At 41.5% G+C, this 15,077-nt stretch overlaps 1 protein-coding gene across 5 annotated transcripts in view; it reads left to right on the forward strand.

Moving 5' to 3' along the window:
- The first annotated feature begins 398 nt into the window (after positions 1–398).
- The window catches only part of LOC130172390 (protocadherin-9), a 189,950-nt gene continuing 175,271 nt past the window's right edge, over positions 399–15,077 (forward strand). For all 5 annotated transcript variants that reach the window (XM_056381099.1, XM_056381119.1, XM_056381111.1 and 2 more), the window contains exons 1-2: positions 399–1,265; positions 1,760–4,906. In XM_056381099.1, coding sequence (XP_056237074.1) covers positions 1,871–4,906 — 3,036 coding nt within the window. In that variant the 5' untranslated portion in view covers positions 399–1,265; positions 1,760–1,870. The remainder of the gene's footprint in view (positions 1,266–1,759; positions 4,907–15,077) is intronic.

Here is a 15,077-nt window from a genome sequence, read left to right on the forward strand (position 1 = left end):
AGCCTAACAGGTTGGCTTGTGCTTTTGATGCGTCCCTTTAGAGCCAATGACTGCTACCTGCCTTTATATAATCATCCACTGTGTAAAAGCTAACGGACAGCCACTCTTTTTTTTTTCTACATGATCATCAGCAGCACTAGCAGCTTCATCTTCATCATCGTCGTCATCATCATCATCCCCCTCCAGCCTCGGGGTTTTTGGTTAAGCGTCTCTGCAGCCTGCAGCATCTTCACAGAGCATCTCACCGCGGACAACCCTCCGGTCCGCATTAAGTGACGTGACTGCGGGCCAATCCTGTTGCTGCTCGGGATGTCGACGCCACTGAAAGAGAGGGGCGGTGTCCAATGACGAGGGTCGGCGGGGTAGGGAGGTGGGGAGAGGGCGGTGGTGGTGGCGGGGGTCTGGGGGGAGTCGGTGTGGTGTACTTCACCACCCCTCCTATGGGTTTACAGAGAGTTAGTGCAAGATATTCTGCTCTGGGAGTGAGAGTGCAAGGATAAACGGCACATACACGCTGCGCATCGGTGTCACACCGAACAGCCCTTTTATTAAGGCTGGTATCTCCAAGTGGGATCGACTCTGAGGTTTCACAGCTCTTTTATTTTTTTTCTTTTGCACAAATGCCTTCATGATCTTTTCTTTTTTTTTTTTAACCTTGTGTCTGCGTCGGCTGATTATTGATGGAGCTCCGCGAACTTGAAACATGACGGGACACGAGTGTCTCTTCTTGGGTTCACCTCGTCGGCGCCTTCACCTTAACAGGTAGCCGGGGGGAGAGAGAGAGGAAAGAAAAAGAAATAAAGAGAGAAAGAAAGAAAAAAAAACGCCGGTTTTCTCGGGACGGGTGCGGGAGATGAGCATTGATTTCGGGACCCGTTCTAATGGAAGACACCACAAACCACTGACCACCTGGCTCTGTCTGCTGGAGAGCAACGCTGATCACCGCAACCACCGCAGGTCGCACAATTAGATCCTGTCCATTCCTGAAGTTAAATGGGGGGAAAAGGAACTGCGACATATGCAGCCTCTAAATTACCCCAGTTTGTGTGACCAGCTGGTTTTACCCAAAACCTGTTCTTGAGTCTGATTACTCCTACGGGGCGATTATTATTACCCCCCCCCCCCCCCCTCTCTCTTTTCCTGGATCCAAAGCCAGATCTGACTGAGAAGGATATCTTTACCCCGAATAAGCTCGCAGGCACACTGGATGAGAAGACTATGAGCTGACACACTCCAGTTTTTCTCCTGAGCTGGAACGGATTTGGGTATGTAAGATAAGAATAGGTCTCAGTTGCCCACTAAGAATTCAAAATCTGACTGAGCTTATTTTGTAGGCTTCATTCATGCGTATTCATTCGTTTAGGAGCCCACACACAGCTAAAGCTATTTAATTTAGGCAATTTAAGTGTAAAATTAATAAGACTGTGTAATGTGTTGTGAAGTTTTGTGGCCATGGGGGTTCGAGGCGCTGAAAATTCTTAGTGACCATAAAATGAACAGGATTTAGGAAGGGAGCATCAGACATGAATGGCTGCCTAAATGGTTGCTGCAGTGTTTTTGTTGATTTTCATTCCCTATGAATTGTTGATTAAAGCCTATGGGGAGATTTAATAGTAAAGTATTTTATTAAAAAAAAAAAAAAAAACTAAAGTGGACAAAACAGCTGACTGTGAGGAGTGGGGTTGATTGTTAATCAAATTTAATTACTGTGCATGCTGAAGTTATTTCACTGAAGAGAAACTCTGTCATGTATTCATAGGTTTGTCTGTGGAAGATTCCTGCCATCACATGCCAGGAGTCACTGCCTGTAACAGCGCTGCATAGAAAGAAACCTTTGAGTTGTGAAGGCTGGAAACACATTTACACCGTCATGGATCTAAAAGACTATTACCTGTTGGGAGCCCTACTTGCCTGCATATGGCTAGATCCTTCTATAGCCCAAGAGCTAATCTACCCCATCAGAGAGGAGTTGCAAGAAAATGTCCTTATTGGAAACATACCAAAGGACCTAAACATTTCCCATACAAATGCTGCCACCGGAGCAAGTGCTAATCTCGTGTACCGGCTTGTCTCCAAGGCAGGAGATAACCCGCTGGTCCGCGTTCTGAGCAGCACTGGTGAGATATTCACAACATCAAACCGGATCGACAGGGAGAAGTTGTGCCCCGGTCCCTCGTTTGAGGACAGTGAGTGCTCCTTTGAAATTGAAGTGGTCATTCTGCCTAATGATTATTTCAGGCTGATTAAGATCAAAATAATCGTCAAAGACACAAATGATAATGCCCCCATGTTCCCGTCCCCTGTGATCAACATCTCCATCCCCGAAAACACGCTCATTAACAGCCGCTTTGCCATTCCTTCTGCCACTGACCCAGACACTGGCCCCAACAGTGTCCACAAATACGAGCTGATCAACGGGCAAAGTGCCTTCGGCTTAGACATAGTAGAAACGCCTGAGGGGGAGAAGTGGCCCCAGCTCATTGTGCAGCAGAATCTGGACAGAGAGCAGAAGGATACATACGTAATGAAGATCAAAGTGGAGGACGGTGGCAGTCCACAGAAATCCAGTACTGCCATTCTACAAGTTACAGTAACAGATGTCAATGATAACAGACCGGTGTTTAAAGAGAGCCAGATAGAGGTGCACATACCGGAGAACTCGCCTATTGGCACGTCTGTTGTGCAGCTTCAGGCCACAGACGCAGACATAGGGGCAAATGCAGAGATACGTTACGTATTTGGGACTCAGGTGTCTCCTGCTACAAAAAGACTCTTTGCATTAAATACAACATCTGGCTTAATTACAGTGCAGAGGCCCCTGGACAGAGAAGAGACTGCTATTCATAAGCTCTCTGTTTTAGCTAGTGATGGCAGCTCTAGTCCTGCCAGAGCTACTGTTACCATAAATGTGACTGATGTTAATGACAATCCACCTAATATAGACCTGAGATACATAATCAGCCCCATTAATGGCACTGTTTTCCTCTCAGAGAAGGATCCCATCAATACTAAGATTGCTCTCATCACAGTGTCAGACAAAGACACTGACATCAACGGCAAGGTCATTTGTTTCATAGAGAAGGACGTGCCCTTCCATCTCAAAGCTGTGTATGACAACCAGTATCTGTTAGAGACATCCGCGCTGCTTGACTACGAGGGGACCAAGGAATACAACTTTAAAATTGTAGCGTCAGACTCTGGAAAACCGAGCTTGAATCAGACAGCCCTGGTAAGAGTGAGGCTGGAGGATGAGAATGACAACCCACCTATTTTTACTCAGCCAGTTATTGAGCTGGCTGTTATGGAAAACAACAAGCGTGACCTGTTCCTCACTACTCTCAGCGCCACAGACGAGGACAGTGGGAAAAACGCAGAGATAGTTTATCAGCTGGGACCAAATGCATCATTCTTCGATCTCGACCGCAAAACGGGGGTCCTGACCGCATCCAGGGTTTTTGACCGGGAGGATCAGGATAGGTTCCTCTTCACTGTAACGGCGAGAGATAACGGGACACCCCCTCTGCAAACGCAGGCAGCTGTTATTGTAACCGTGCTGGATGAAAATGATAACAACCCTAAGTTCACACATAACCACTTTCAATTCTTTGTGTCTGAGAACCTTCCTAAATACAGCACTGTGGGGGTGATAACTGTGACAGATTCAGATGCTGGAGAAAATGCTGCTGTTTCTCTTTCCATACTGAATGACAATGAGAACTTTATACTGGATCCTTACTCTGGGGTGATAAAATCTAATGTGTCATTTGATAGGGAGCAGCAGAGCTCCTACACGTTTGATGTTAGGGCTGTGGACAGTGGCAGGCCTCCTTGCTCCTCAGCTGCCAAGGTGACCATCAACGTCATCGATGTGAACGACAACACCCCCATTGTCATCTACCCCCCCTCCAACACATCTTTCAAGCTTGTTCCTCTGTCCTCCATCCCAGGATCTGTGGTCGCAGAGGTGTTTGCGGTAGATGGTGATACAGGGATGAACGCGGAGCTCAAATACACTATTGTGAGTGGAAACAACAAGGGTCTGTTCAGAATTGACCCTGTCACAGGAAATATTACTCTGGAGGAAAAACCAGCACTGACTGACATAGGCCTACACAGATTAGTGGTCAATATCAGTGACCTGGGCTATCCCAAATCTCTCCATACTCTGGTGTTGGTATTTCTGTATGTCAACGACACTGTGGGCAATTCAACTCTCATATACGATCTCATCCGACGCACCATGGAGACACCAATTGACCGAAACATTGGCGAAAGCAGTGAAACTTATCAAAGTGGCGACTATTTAACCATAATGATAGCCTTCGTTACTGGTGCCTTCGTGGTGATTATCGTCATCTTTGTCACTGTGCTGCTGCGCTGTCGCCACGCTTCCAGGTTCAAAGCTGCACAGAGGAAAAAACAGGGGGCTGAGTGGATGTCACCCAACACAGAGAACAAGCAGAATAAGAAAAAGAAGCGCAAGAAAAGGAAATCCCCAAAAAGCTCCCTGCTCAACTTTGTCACCATAGAGGGGAACAAACCTGACGATCCTGCCCACGAGCCAATCAACGGAACCATCAGCCTGCCGACGGAGCTGGAGGAGCAAGGGATTGGACGCTTTGATTGGAATGCCACACCCACCACAACCTTCAAACCCAGCAGCCCAGACCTGGCCCGGCACTACAAGTCCGCCTCGCCGCAATCGGCCTTCCACCTCAAGGCCGACACGCCGGTCTCAGTGAAAAAGCATCACGTGATTCAGGAGCTCCCATTGGATAACACATTTGTTGGGGGCTGTGACACCCTTTCCAAGAGGTCCTCCACGAGCTCCGACCACTTCAGTGCCTCAGAGTGCAGCTCCCAAGGAGGGTTCAAGACGAAGGGGCCCATGCACACCAGACAGCAGGTAAAAGAGCACTTTTACTGGTCTATAAGTACTGCCTATAACTGCCCTGTTCCACAGTGCTAAAGTGCCAGTCTAGATTAGAGACTCACTCTAAGTTACTGTGAAGCAACAGATAAGAGTACAGGAGACATACTGCTTCAGCAAGTTCCACTGTTTCTCAAACTTAAAAATGAAAAAAAGAGAAAGAGTAACTTGAACAACTGCTAATTAATGGAGTTGATTATGGACTCAACAATCACATGCATAATTTTGGGGGAACAATTATAGACTGATGTTTTGTCGTTAATATATATTTAATTCCTATTTAACAAAATGCAAGTGGGTGAGTGATTGCCTTGCCTTACTTTGTCTATTCAGTAATCAGGTTAGATCACTGGAAAAATGTACCAACATAACATTAATTGTGACTCAATGTTCTTTGTGAAAGAAACATTTTTTTCTTGCCTATCTACTCAGATTACTGTTCTCATTAGAGATAAATGCTGCACACATTCTCCCAAAAAAAAAAGAAAAAAAAGAAAAAAAAATTAGCTGACTTTTCACCCCTCTCCTCATAAAACTCTTGAGTGTATTCATGTTTTTTTTGTTTGTTTCTTCGTTTTGGTGTGTACTGTAATATCACAAAAGACTTTGTAACCCTTTTCAACCCCTGCAGCAATAACAACAGTCAATAATTAGTCTGCTGCAGTGGTATTGTGAATGTCACTGTAGGCTTTGCCACATCATCTAAGCTCGAATTAAATGCCTCCTCTCGAAGCACACTAGCGAACTGAGTGAAGCTTGTCTGGAACTTGATACACATCCAATTCAAAAAGGATTAGCCAATAATGAGCCTCAAATTTCAACGTAATCCATGCTGCTTTTTATCAAAGCCTTATTAATTTTTCTGCTAATAAAGCACCACTACACAACACACAGTTCTAATCTAATGGGACACACGTGGACAAATACAGGGAACGGCAGAGAAGAAGGAATAGAGAGAGAAAGAGTACAGGGGGGGGAAAGGGAGGCAGAGTGAGAGTGTTGTCAGTGGGTCAGGCTTGATGGGTGGTGGTACTGAAACTTTAGGTGGCACTGTTGCGCTGCATGGCACAGCCTGGCACTACGCCAACCTGCAGTGGACTTATAAATGCAAGGGAGGGGAAGAAAGGAGTGAAACCTTTGTTGGTGTTCTTAGTGAAATACTCTCGCCTAATGATGCAGAGGCTGCACGGGGAAGATTGATAATGGCAGTTAGAGATTTGAGTGATAAGATCTATCCGGAAGAGAGAGTGGAATTACAGGGGTGACACTGTGCGACTCCTATCGATGCATACCTCCGGGTCACTGCATCTGGGGTTGCATTTAATGTGTTTCTGTGTGAGAGGTAGCAGTCAAAAGAGGCATTCACTTTGGCGTCATTCGCCAGGCGCCGTTGGTGTGTGTGCGTGTGTGCGTGTGTGTGTGTGTGCGTGTGTGTGGTTGGTGATGTGTATGTGTGAGAGAGAGAGAGAGAAAGAGAAGAACAGGGGATGAAATGGGTGATGGTGTAGGCTGAGGGGATTCAACCCTAGAGGAGGACACAGGAGATATGACACTATACTGTAAGCACAACTTCATTGATTTACTCAGTCATCCAACAATTCCGTACAAGTTTTATTGGAATCAATAATTCTGACAAATGAGTCAAAGAAGCACACACACAGAGGCAGTGAGTTCTATATAGTGCCATTGATAATATAAATAATGCACCGTTGACATGTTCTGTGCAATCTGATTAATATTTTTCTATGTATTTGTGTATAGCAATCCTTATAGAAGCTGAGGACTGAAACGGACCTCAAGCTGTGCCTCAATCTAATTTTACTTCTTCTCCTTAACAACACAGAGCAGTCCAGTTGAATCTCGCCATTCTAACCATCTTCATTCAATATCGTCGCCTACTGTATTTGTAGAACCAGAACATGAAACTCATCACATCTTACAGTTATGTCATGAAATACACAAATTCCTAATCAAATTGCTATTGATTCGTACATTGATAAAGCAATGTTATTCAGTTCTAGAGAAAACCCACTATCGTAAAAAGTGAGATATCCTTCGCATTAGCAATACCTATGAATGACTCAATTAAATATGCACTGATATATTTTGACAGCACACAAGCGTTCAATTTCTTATCTCTGTTTCCTTACTATTAGGAGAAAAAGTAATTTTCTACCTTACCACTATTAGCTCATTTCAATCTGTGGATATTTGTAATGAAGACTTTTAAGGCATGTCTGATTGGTTCTTAGCAATAATTAATCCAAAAACATCTTAATGATAAAAATTCCAGCTCATATTTGAGGCTAAATGGCAGTTATAGATTGTGGTGAAATCAATAACTGACATGTCTTAGTGGATAAAGCAGGGTAAATTATCAATGCCTTTTGTCAGTTCGATATTTTGATTTTTTATTTTTTTTGCACAATGCAACTGTCTGTATTGACTTGTGCATGTCATCTCCATCTCATGAGCATTGATATGTAGATACTCATCCAGTATATCCTATTCCTTCTTGAATTCTGCCTGCATGGCGAGTAAAACAGAGAGGATGAGACTTGTCGTAATTTTAAAAAAAGGAAAAAGCAAAAGCCAAAAATACCAGTTACCTCAGAGTGAATCTTTAAACAGACAGTATATCCAAAGGGTAATATCATCGGATTATCACATCATATTCCCTGCAGAGAAGAAGCGCTTTGGAAAAAGATAAGAACTCCATTATTAAAATACTTCTTATATATACATAGATGATAAAAAGTAAGTAATAAATAAATTTAATTAAAGTTAAATTATTGCCTGTTATTCTTCACTTGTAAAAAGTGGTTTGATGTACTACATTGAAATTGCAACCACTTAGGTGCTGAGTTGTTGCACCTTATTATACAGCATCGCAGAGGTATATGATAGAGTGATGAAATTTAGCACTTTCACCGTTGCGTTACGAGTAACAAACCAACATCAATCAACCCGTTGTTGCCTGAAGTTGACACGAAATCAGCAGTAAATTGAAAGATGACGTTCAAAAGAAACGTCGAAGCAAAGCTGAGTCGAAGCGCTTTTAAACTGGACCCACTGTCTTCAGAACTGAAACCATTTTCTCCAAGTTCTCAACAGTCACTTCTATGCAACATCAGCAGCAGTCAATGAATAAAGAAACTGAAAGGAAATTCATAAACAAGTAAACGGAGAGAAAGAGGTGGAGAACAACAGCAAAGCGTGATGTCTTCTTCTCAGAAAATGTAGAACAGAGGGAAAAGAAGTACAATAGCAGACATCTACAGCAGTGTCATCCCAGACAAACGCCTAGTGGAATCAACTTTATAGAGACCCCAAACTTCGCTGCTAGCAATAGGAGCAATCCTTGCCTTTCCTTTCTTTTTTTTCCACTTATTATTTACCCTCCAGGGACCTACATTAGTGTAAACAACGCTGAAGAAAAAAGCATGAAAACACTGTCCTAGTTTCACAATGCAACACAAGCATCTAAGAAACTAAGTATAATCCTAGCCGTTTCACCATCAGTCTTACTTCTTCCTTTCAGTAGTCTTAGACATAGATGTGGTTCACGAACATAACATGAGCCCAGTGGCTATGCATTAACCATGTACTCCACATCAGATCCCAAGGCTCATGTCATGGACATATTAACATGGTTTTACTGAGGATGCAGTGTCTGAAAGCAGCCACTGAGACGGTGTCTGAAACATCATGCCTAATCAATTACATTCCATATTTAAAGTCCTCACTCACCATTAACCTTAAATAAATTCCATGGTGAATGTGAAAATAAGGCTGTTTATTTTCTGCTTATATAGACTAATATGTACATTCTTGCAGATGCACACAATGCGTCCTCTTTTTCTCTGGCTTTGTTATGGTAATAGACATTATATGTTATGATGCACAATTATGGGCCGTATATGGGGCTTTCAGTGGTGCAACCGTGTGGCCTGAACACCTCATGTGTAAAAAGGCTTAATTGCTGTGGGTTATTAGTGCTTTTCTTGCATGGCAGAAAAGATGCAGGCACTGAAAGGAATCGTGTATGTACAGTTCATTTATCCCACAATGCTCTGATGTGCTCTTCTGTAGCACAGATCATGCCTTAGCTCTGGGGACAGAGAATAACAGCTCCCTTTTGTGCAGCTTCACTACAGTTACAGCACATATAAAACAACTGACAACATATTCATATTAGGTTGACTTAATCAAAATAATTCTGTAGATTTTTGCTTTAAATTGCGTTCAGTTTTTCTGTCTGCGTCTGACTCTCACATCTTTTTCCTGAAAATAAAGTTGAATTACGCTTCAGTCGCAAAACATGAGTGGGATATTAAATATTACAGTAAATGTAGTATTCAGTTTAAAGTGAAAGATGTGAGAAAGACTTTTGAGGAAGAACAGGGAATCTTTAATGGAGAATTCCTGGAGTTGTCTTGTCAGTACATTTAATGAATGGACATTCTATGCAAACAGGAGTTTGTACAGACCATTGTAATTATGGAGCCTTGGGGGAGTCGTCCTTCTTGTGCAGGTTCATTTGCCACATTAATAAGGGGATTAGTAGTACGTACGGGGGCTGATGGCAGCAGGAGAAGTTTGAGAAGATTAATGAACTATGACAATGTTGCACCTGAGGGGAAAAGTCTGTTGCAATATCTTCTGGGTTGTGCTGACACAGAGTTTGGCGCTATGAAAGACGAAGATGGAGAGAGGCCAGTGATTGTTGCCGACTGTGATCATACATCCTTTTCCTCAGCTATCCTGTCACTTCCTCGGGATACTGTGTTTGTGATCTCTTACAGTGTATATGTCCATGACACTTTTGACTGAAGATGGTCCAGCGGATTAAAAAAAATCTTGAAAAGAAGGACACTAGCTTGTAAAATCTCATTGTTTTTGTGCATAAGGAAAAAAAAATGCTTAAACTGGATAAATAACTATAAAGACATTAATTAAGCAACTCTTTGAGCAAATTCTGTGTTGTCTGCAATTGGGTCTGTTGCCAACATCAGTTTAATAATTAAGCAAAATGCCGGTAGATGCAAAGAGAATGACCTGACTACTGCAGAGTAAAATGTAACAGATCCTGAAAACAAACGTAGCTATCAGGAGATAGTAAGCCAATAAGTCTGTGAGTGAAGTTCCTATCAAAGCTTTAAATCATCAGTAGAGGATTTGCGGGTCTCTCTACTACAGACAACATTGTATTTCTTTAAAAAACTTGTCATGTCCTCCATGTCTAGGTGGGTAAAAGGAAATGAAATGGATTGCGGGCTATACTAAGGTAGTGGGTGTAAGTACTACCAGAGTAGATTATTGCCCCAAGGGGGATCCAGTTTTGTCTGCACAAAACAACAAAATAAATCAAAGCTCCCTGTTGGTACACTGGCTGAACTGTGGAGTTCATTTATATGTTTTTATTTTCCTCTGTTGAGAAAAATGAAGTGCTACTGATTTTTAATATATTTATATATTTATTTATTTATAGTCTTTTGTTTTTTTTTCTTTGATGTCTATAACTGCCAGGGGCAGAATTGCCAAAACACAGATGATGGCAAATTACCAGGAATTACATTTGATTTTTTGTGTGCATTTTTATTTATTCTCATTTTTGTTTTAACCATTTTCATACATGTGTTGAGATACCTCTCCCTGTCATTACGCTGTTTTATTCTGTGACACATATACAATGCAGTTTTGATAATGACAAATATTGTCATGTATCAAAAGGCCTTATATGTGTGTCCGCATATCTGATGTATTTTTTCTTTCTCTGTTGTTTGTGCATCACTTTTGGCTGGCAACCCACTCATTTCAACATTTATCATCCATTTCTGCAATTTCTCAAAGTAAATTGATTGATGATCAATCTTCAGGGGGTTTGCTTTGTGAAATCAATGTTTTGCATGCACAAAAACCAAAGGCATTGTGGCTTTTGTGAGACTGTCATTACTTAATTCATCTCCATATTTTCGCTAATCCACAAAACACATTTCCCATATTTCTAAGGCAATCAATCAAGTTGACATACTAGCTTCATATTTATTCGAACACTGCATGTTGAGCGAAAAGACAAACTGCAGCTAAAAAAACTTGAGGTATCAACATAGCATCTGAATTCTCTCAAATTTACCATAAATATAAGAGTAGAGGGTGGAAGAAAATGTTTCTTGACTGCTTGCTTGTCTGCAAAAAAAAAGAGGAAAAGAAAATGATATAAAAAAGATGAAGTTATGATGCGCCTTCATTGTTTGAATGCCCTCCCCCAATCCCCACCCCCAACCCCAACAACCCATCTCCCCGCTCCACTCCTCACTTGGCCCCTCCACCCACTCCTTATCTTCCCCCGTCTCCAGCCCACACCTTTCACCCATGTTTTATCGGGGTCAATGCTGTTACATGCAATGTTAAATCACAGAGGGTGTGTTCACCTTTGTGTTCTGATCATTTGTGACAGATGACGGTGCTCTGTGTTCAGCACGTATAGTCCCACTTTCTTCCTGTTACCGTCCCCTCTCCCTTTGTCATTAGACAAAGATGGGAGTGTGTGTAAAAGATGGGCAAAGCGGTGCTGTACGTCCTGACATGACAAACCCAGAGGGAGACGTGTCCTTGTCATTGGGTTGTTGTGTCAAGTGACACACAGGCTGCTGCTCTGTCACTAGCGTGTGCCACTGTCTAAACTAATAGTTGTGATAATGGCACTGCCAGCCAAAACCGCCCTCGAGCAAAGAGCCACACTTGACTTGAAATGTGACTGCCATTGACTGCTTTGCCACTGGGCCCCATAGCTCATAAAGACTGTAACCCTCATCGATGTAAATCTTTCTTGTATATATGAGATGTTTCATGTAAATTGAACTCCTGGTAATCTTGCCTAATGTGCTGTGTTAAACAATAATGAACCTGTTTTATTTTATTTTTTCTTTTATTTCATTTATTTGCCCTGCTTTCTCTTTTTCTTTTTCATTGCTGGGTATACATTAATTACATCTGAAATAAACTCTGCCAATGATTCAGTACATTGCAACTCTTATTCTGTTTCTAAAAGCTTTATTTGAACAGTGCTATTCTACCTTTATAATTTCGTAATAAATGTTTCAAAGAGATCATTTCTTTCTTGGTTTTAATTTGTGCGTTTGTTCTCCTCTTGTGATGCTATGATAAGACATTTATGCATAAACTGGGATTTGTTTTAGTCAAGCTACCATGTGTGAACCAGTTCTAATCAGCATTTGCCCGTAAACAACTGCTTCAGCTGATTATAATGCCAAGTTGAGTATGTTAAGACGCAAACAGATTTTCTGGTTTGACTGAATCCATTATTTGAAATGAGGCACTGACACACAGCCAATGTAATAATTCACTTAACAGTGAAACTTTAAAGTTAATTTAACAAGGTAGTTTAGTTTGGGGGATTTTTTTTTTTTCACCAAGAGGCACATAAGCCCATGATTTCTTTATGTCTGTTGTGCAGTTTGAAGGCATGCTGAATGTTGAGTTCAGCCTAACTGACCTAAATACATGAATGTCAGTGGGATCAAGTTAGCATCTGCTCTCAAACATCTGTTGCAAAAGGTTGTAGACCTAAACTCAAGTCTGTTTTAAAACAAAACTCACATGCACATATTTTCATTTATAGAGTTTTTGGTTGCTGTAATGTTTATTCCTGCCCATCCTTAGTTTAGAGCTACTTGCCGAATATATCATGAGTATATGTTTATACTCAACTGAGGTGTCTGTGAGCTAAATGTGGATAATTGTCTAAGATGACTTCAAAAAAACATAAAAAAAAAAAAAGTATTTCTTGAGTTTTTCTGGCTGAAGGATGGAGAAAGAAAAATTACACCCAAAATTCATTTTTGTTGTATCGTCACTCCTGTACACTTAAACCGGTTGAGATTTAATTGTGATTGGTGGAACAGAGGAAGCATGTGAAACTCAACAGCTCTTAGTTACAAGTCTGCAAGAATCCATGTCGAGCTGAACTGCAAATTAACAGAAAAAAACTGCATCATAAAATTTGAACGTCATTCTTGTGTGGACAGTAACATCGACAGTAAAATAAGCAGCTGGAATTTCCTAACCCACACCATCGTCATCTCCATCATCATCACCACCAGCACCATCATAAGAAACAGTAATATACTCAAAATGTATTGTATTTTGTGGGTTTCTATGATAATATTAAGGAAAAGAAGCACTGTTGTAACAATGTTTTTTTTTTTTCTCTCGCAAGAGCTGACTTTTTGTAGTGACACTTTGAGTTGTTAATCTCCAACTACCTTCCAGTTTAAGAAGTATAGATATGTCACCTCTTAACTGGTTTTTCGCAGAAAGAGAGGGGGGGGGGGAGTGTGGATTTCAAAGTGCCACGCCAACACATCTGCGGAAAGTAGGCCTAACTCAGCTTAATCTGTCCACTCCGTTTGAAAGCCAGAAGCAGAGCTTAGTCTGCATTTGAGTGAGCACGAGGAAAAAAAAAAAGAGGATAAATAAATAAATATAGGCTTTAAAGTTTGACCTCATCTATATGGTCACTTTCAAAAAGCTGTGTGCACTTACTGACTGGAATTTGAAACCTGACTTCTGACCTAAAGTATAATCATATTGCCTCTCTTTTTCCAAAAAAAGAAAAAAAAAAAGGAGGCTGGTGGGGGCAGTCTCCCAATCTCACGTGGCCAGATTTCCAAATTTAGTGGCATCCATGTGGGATGGTAAAACTGTAGATACCACGGATCTGTGAAAATGCCATGCCATCATTGAATTTGGTGAATTCACTTTTGTCTGCTCTTGCATGGACTACATTTGCAGACAGCCAATGTTCTCAATGGTCTCTGATGTGACCTCTATATGCATAGTGTGGTTTGTGAAAGAATATGAATAGTCATCCTTTTTCTTTGCAAAGCATTTATTCAATTACATGCCGGCGGCAAAATGTAAAACACACGTTTTGCCAATGAGAGAGCAATTAGCAGATAGCAGGCAAGACAAAAGTCTTCTCTCACACAAGATTTAAACCGAACCATACCAGCGACCAGATGCATTAAATTCTGTGTAGATGTTCCACAGAAAGCTGTGTAGGCACAGCAAAAGCTATACACTGTCTTTGTGGCTGATTTATAAACCCCTGTGTTCACATTGTTTTGTAATACAACATTGTCATCATGAAATTGAGTGCACATGACAGAGCATAACATCCACTCCAACAATTATCCGCACAGGGATGATGTCACATGCCTTTTTAACCTTGTTTGGAGAGAACCCAGACTAATTCTGTCCTTGGTCTTCCACCAGCAATGTCCTCAAAGCAGCCCTTGTTTCATTATGTATAGCCATTATGCACTGGTATGTACAGGAAGCCAATAAAGCTGATTGACTGATGACCTATATTCGGTCAAACACATGATTCACTGTAGCTGAATAAGTATTCAGATCTTTAACTCAAGTAGAAATAGCTATAAGAAAAGGTAAAAATACACTGTGAGTACAGTTCAACATTCAAAATGTTACTTAAATAAAAGCAAAGTATTATCAACAAGATTTACTTATGTTGCAAAAGTAATAGCATTATGCAGCAAAATGTTCCCCTGGAGTGTTATATGAATATGATTTGTATTAGCCTACTCTATCATTATTATGGATGTAGTGACAGTATTTGACTGTTGTACATGGTTGAGGTGAAGCTGATTTTAACTACTTCATATCGTTGGCCCGTTTAATCTTCAGCAACACATCATAACGTTCTGTAAATTAGATTTTAAACAATGATATAGCAGCAAAGAACTATTTTCTGTGTAAAGATATAGTTGTGTCCAGAGCAGAGAAATAAGTCACACCCCCTCTCTGTGTGTTGTTCGGTTGCCTGTCAGGCAGAACGCGTTTTACTGCGCGCGCGCGTGTGTGTGTGCATGTTAGTGCATGTGAGTCGCACCTGTTAAGCAGTAGTCCTCCAAAAGTTTATAAACTCACATGGACCGCCCACACGTCAGCTGGCACAGTGCAGCATGCAGCTATTCAGGTGGAAGTGAACCCTCCAGGATTTTCTCCATGGAAGAAACAACGACTTTGTCCAAAAAGGCCTCCCACTGAGAAAGAGATAAGACCAGAGCAAAGGCGGACAGGCCTTGGGGACTACTGGTTC

The sequence above is a fragment of the Seriola aureovittata genome, chromosome 1, assembly GCF_021018895.1.
Source record: "Seriola aureovittata isolate HTS-2021-v1 ecotype China chromosome 1, ASM2101889v1, whole genome shotgun sequence".
Taxonomy (NCBI): Eukaryota; Metazoa; Chordata; class Actinopteri; order Carangiformes; family Carangidae; genus Seriola; species Seriola aureovittata.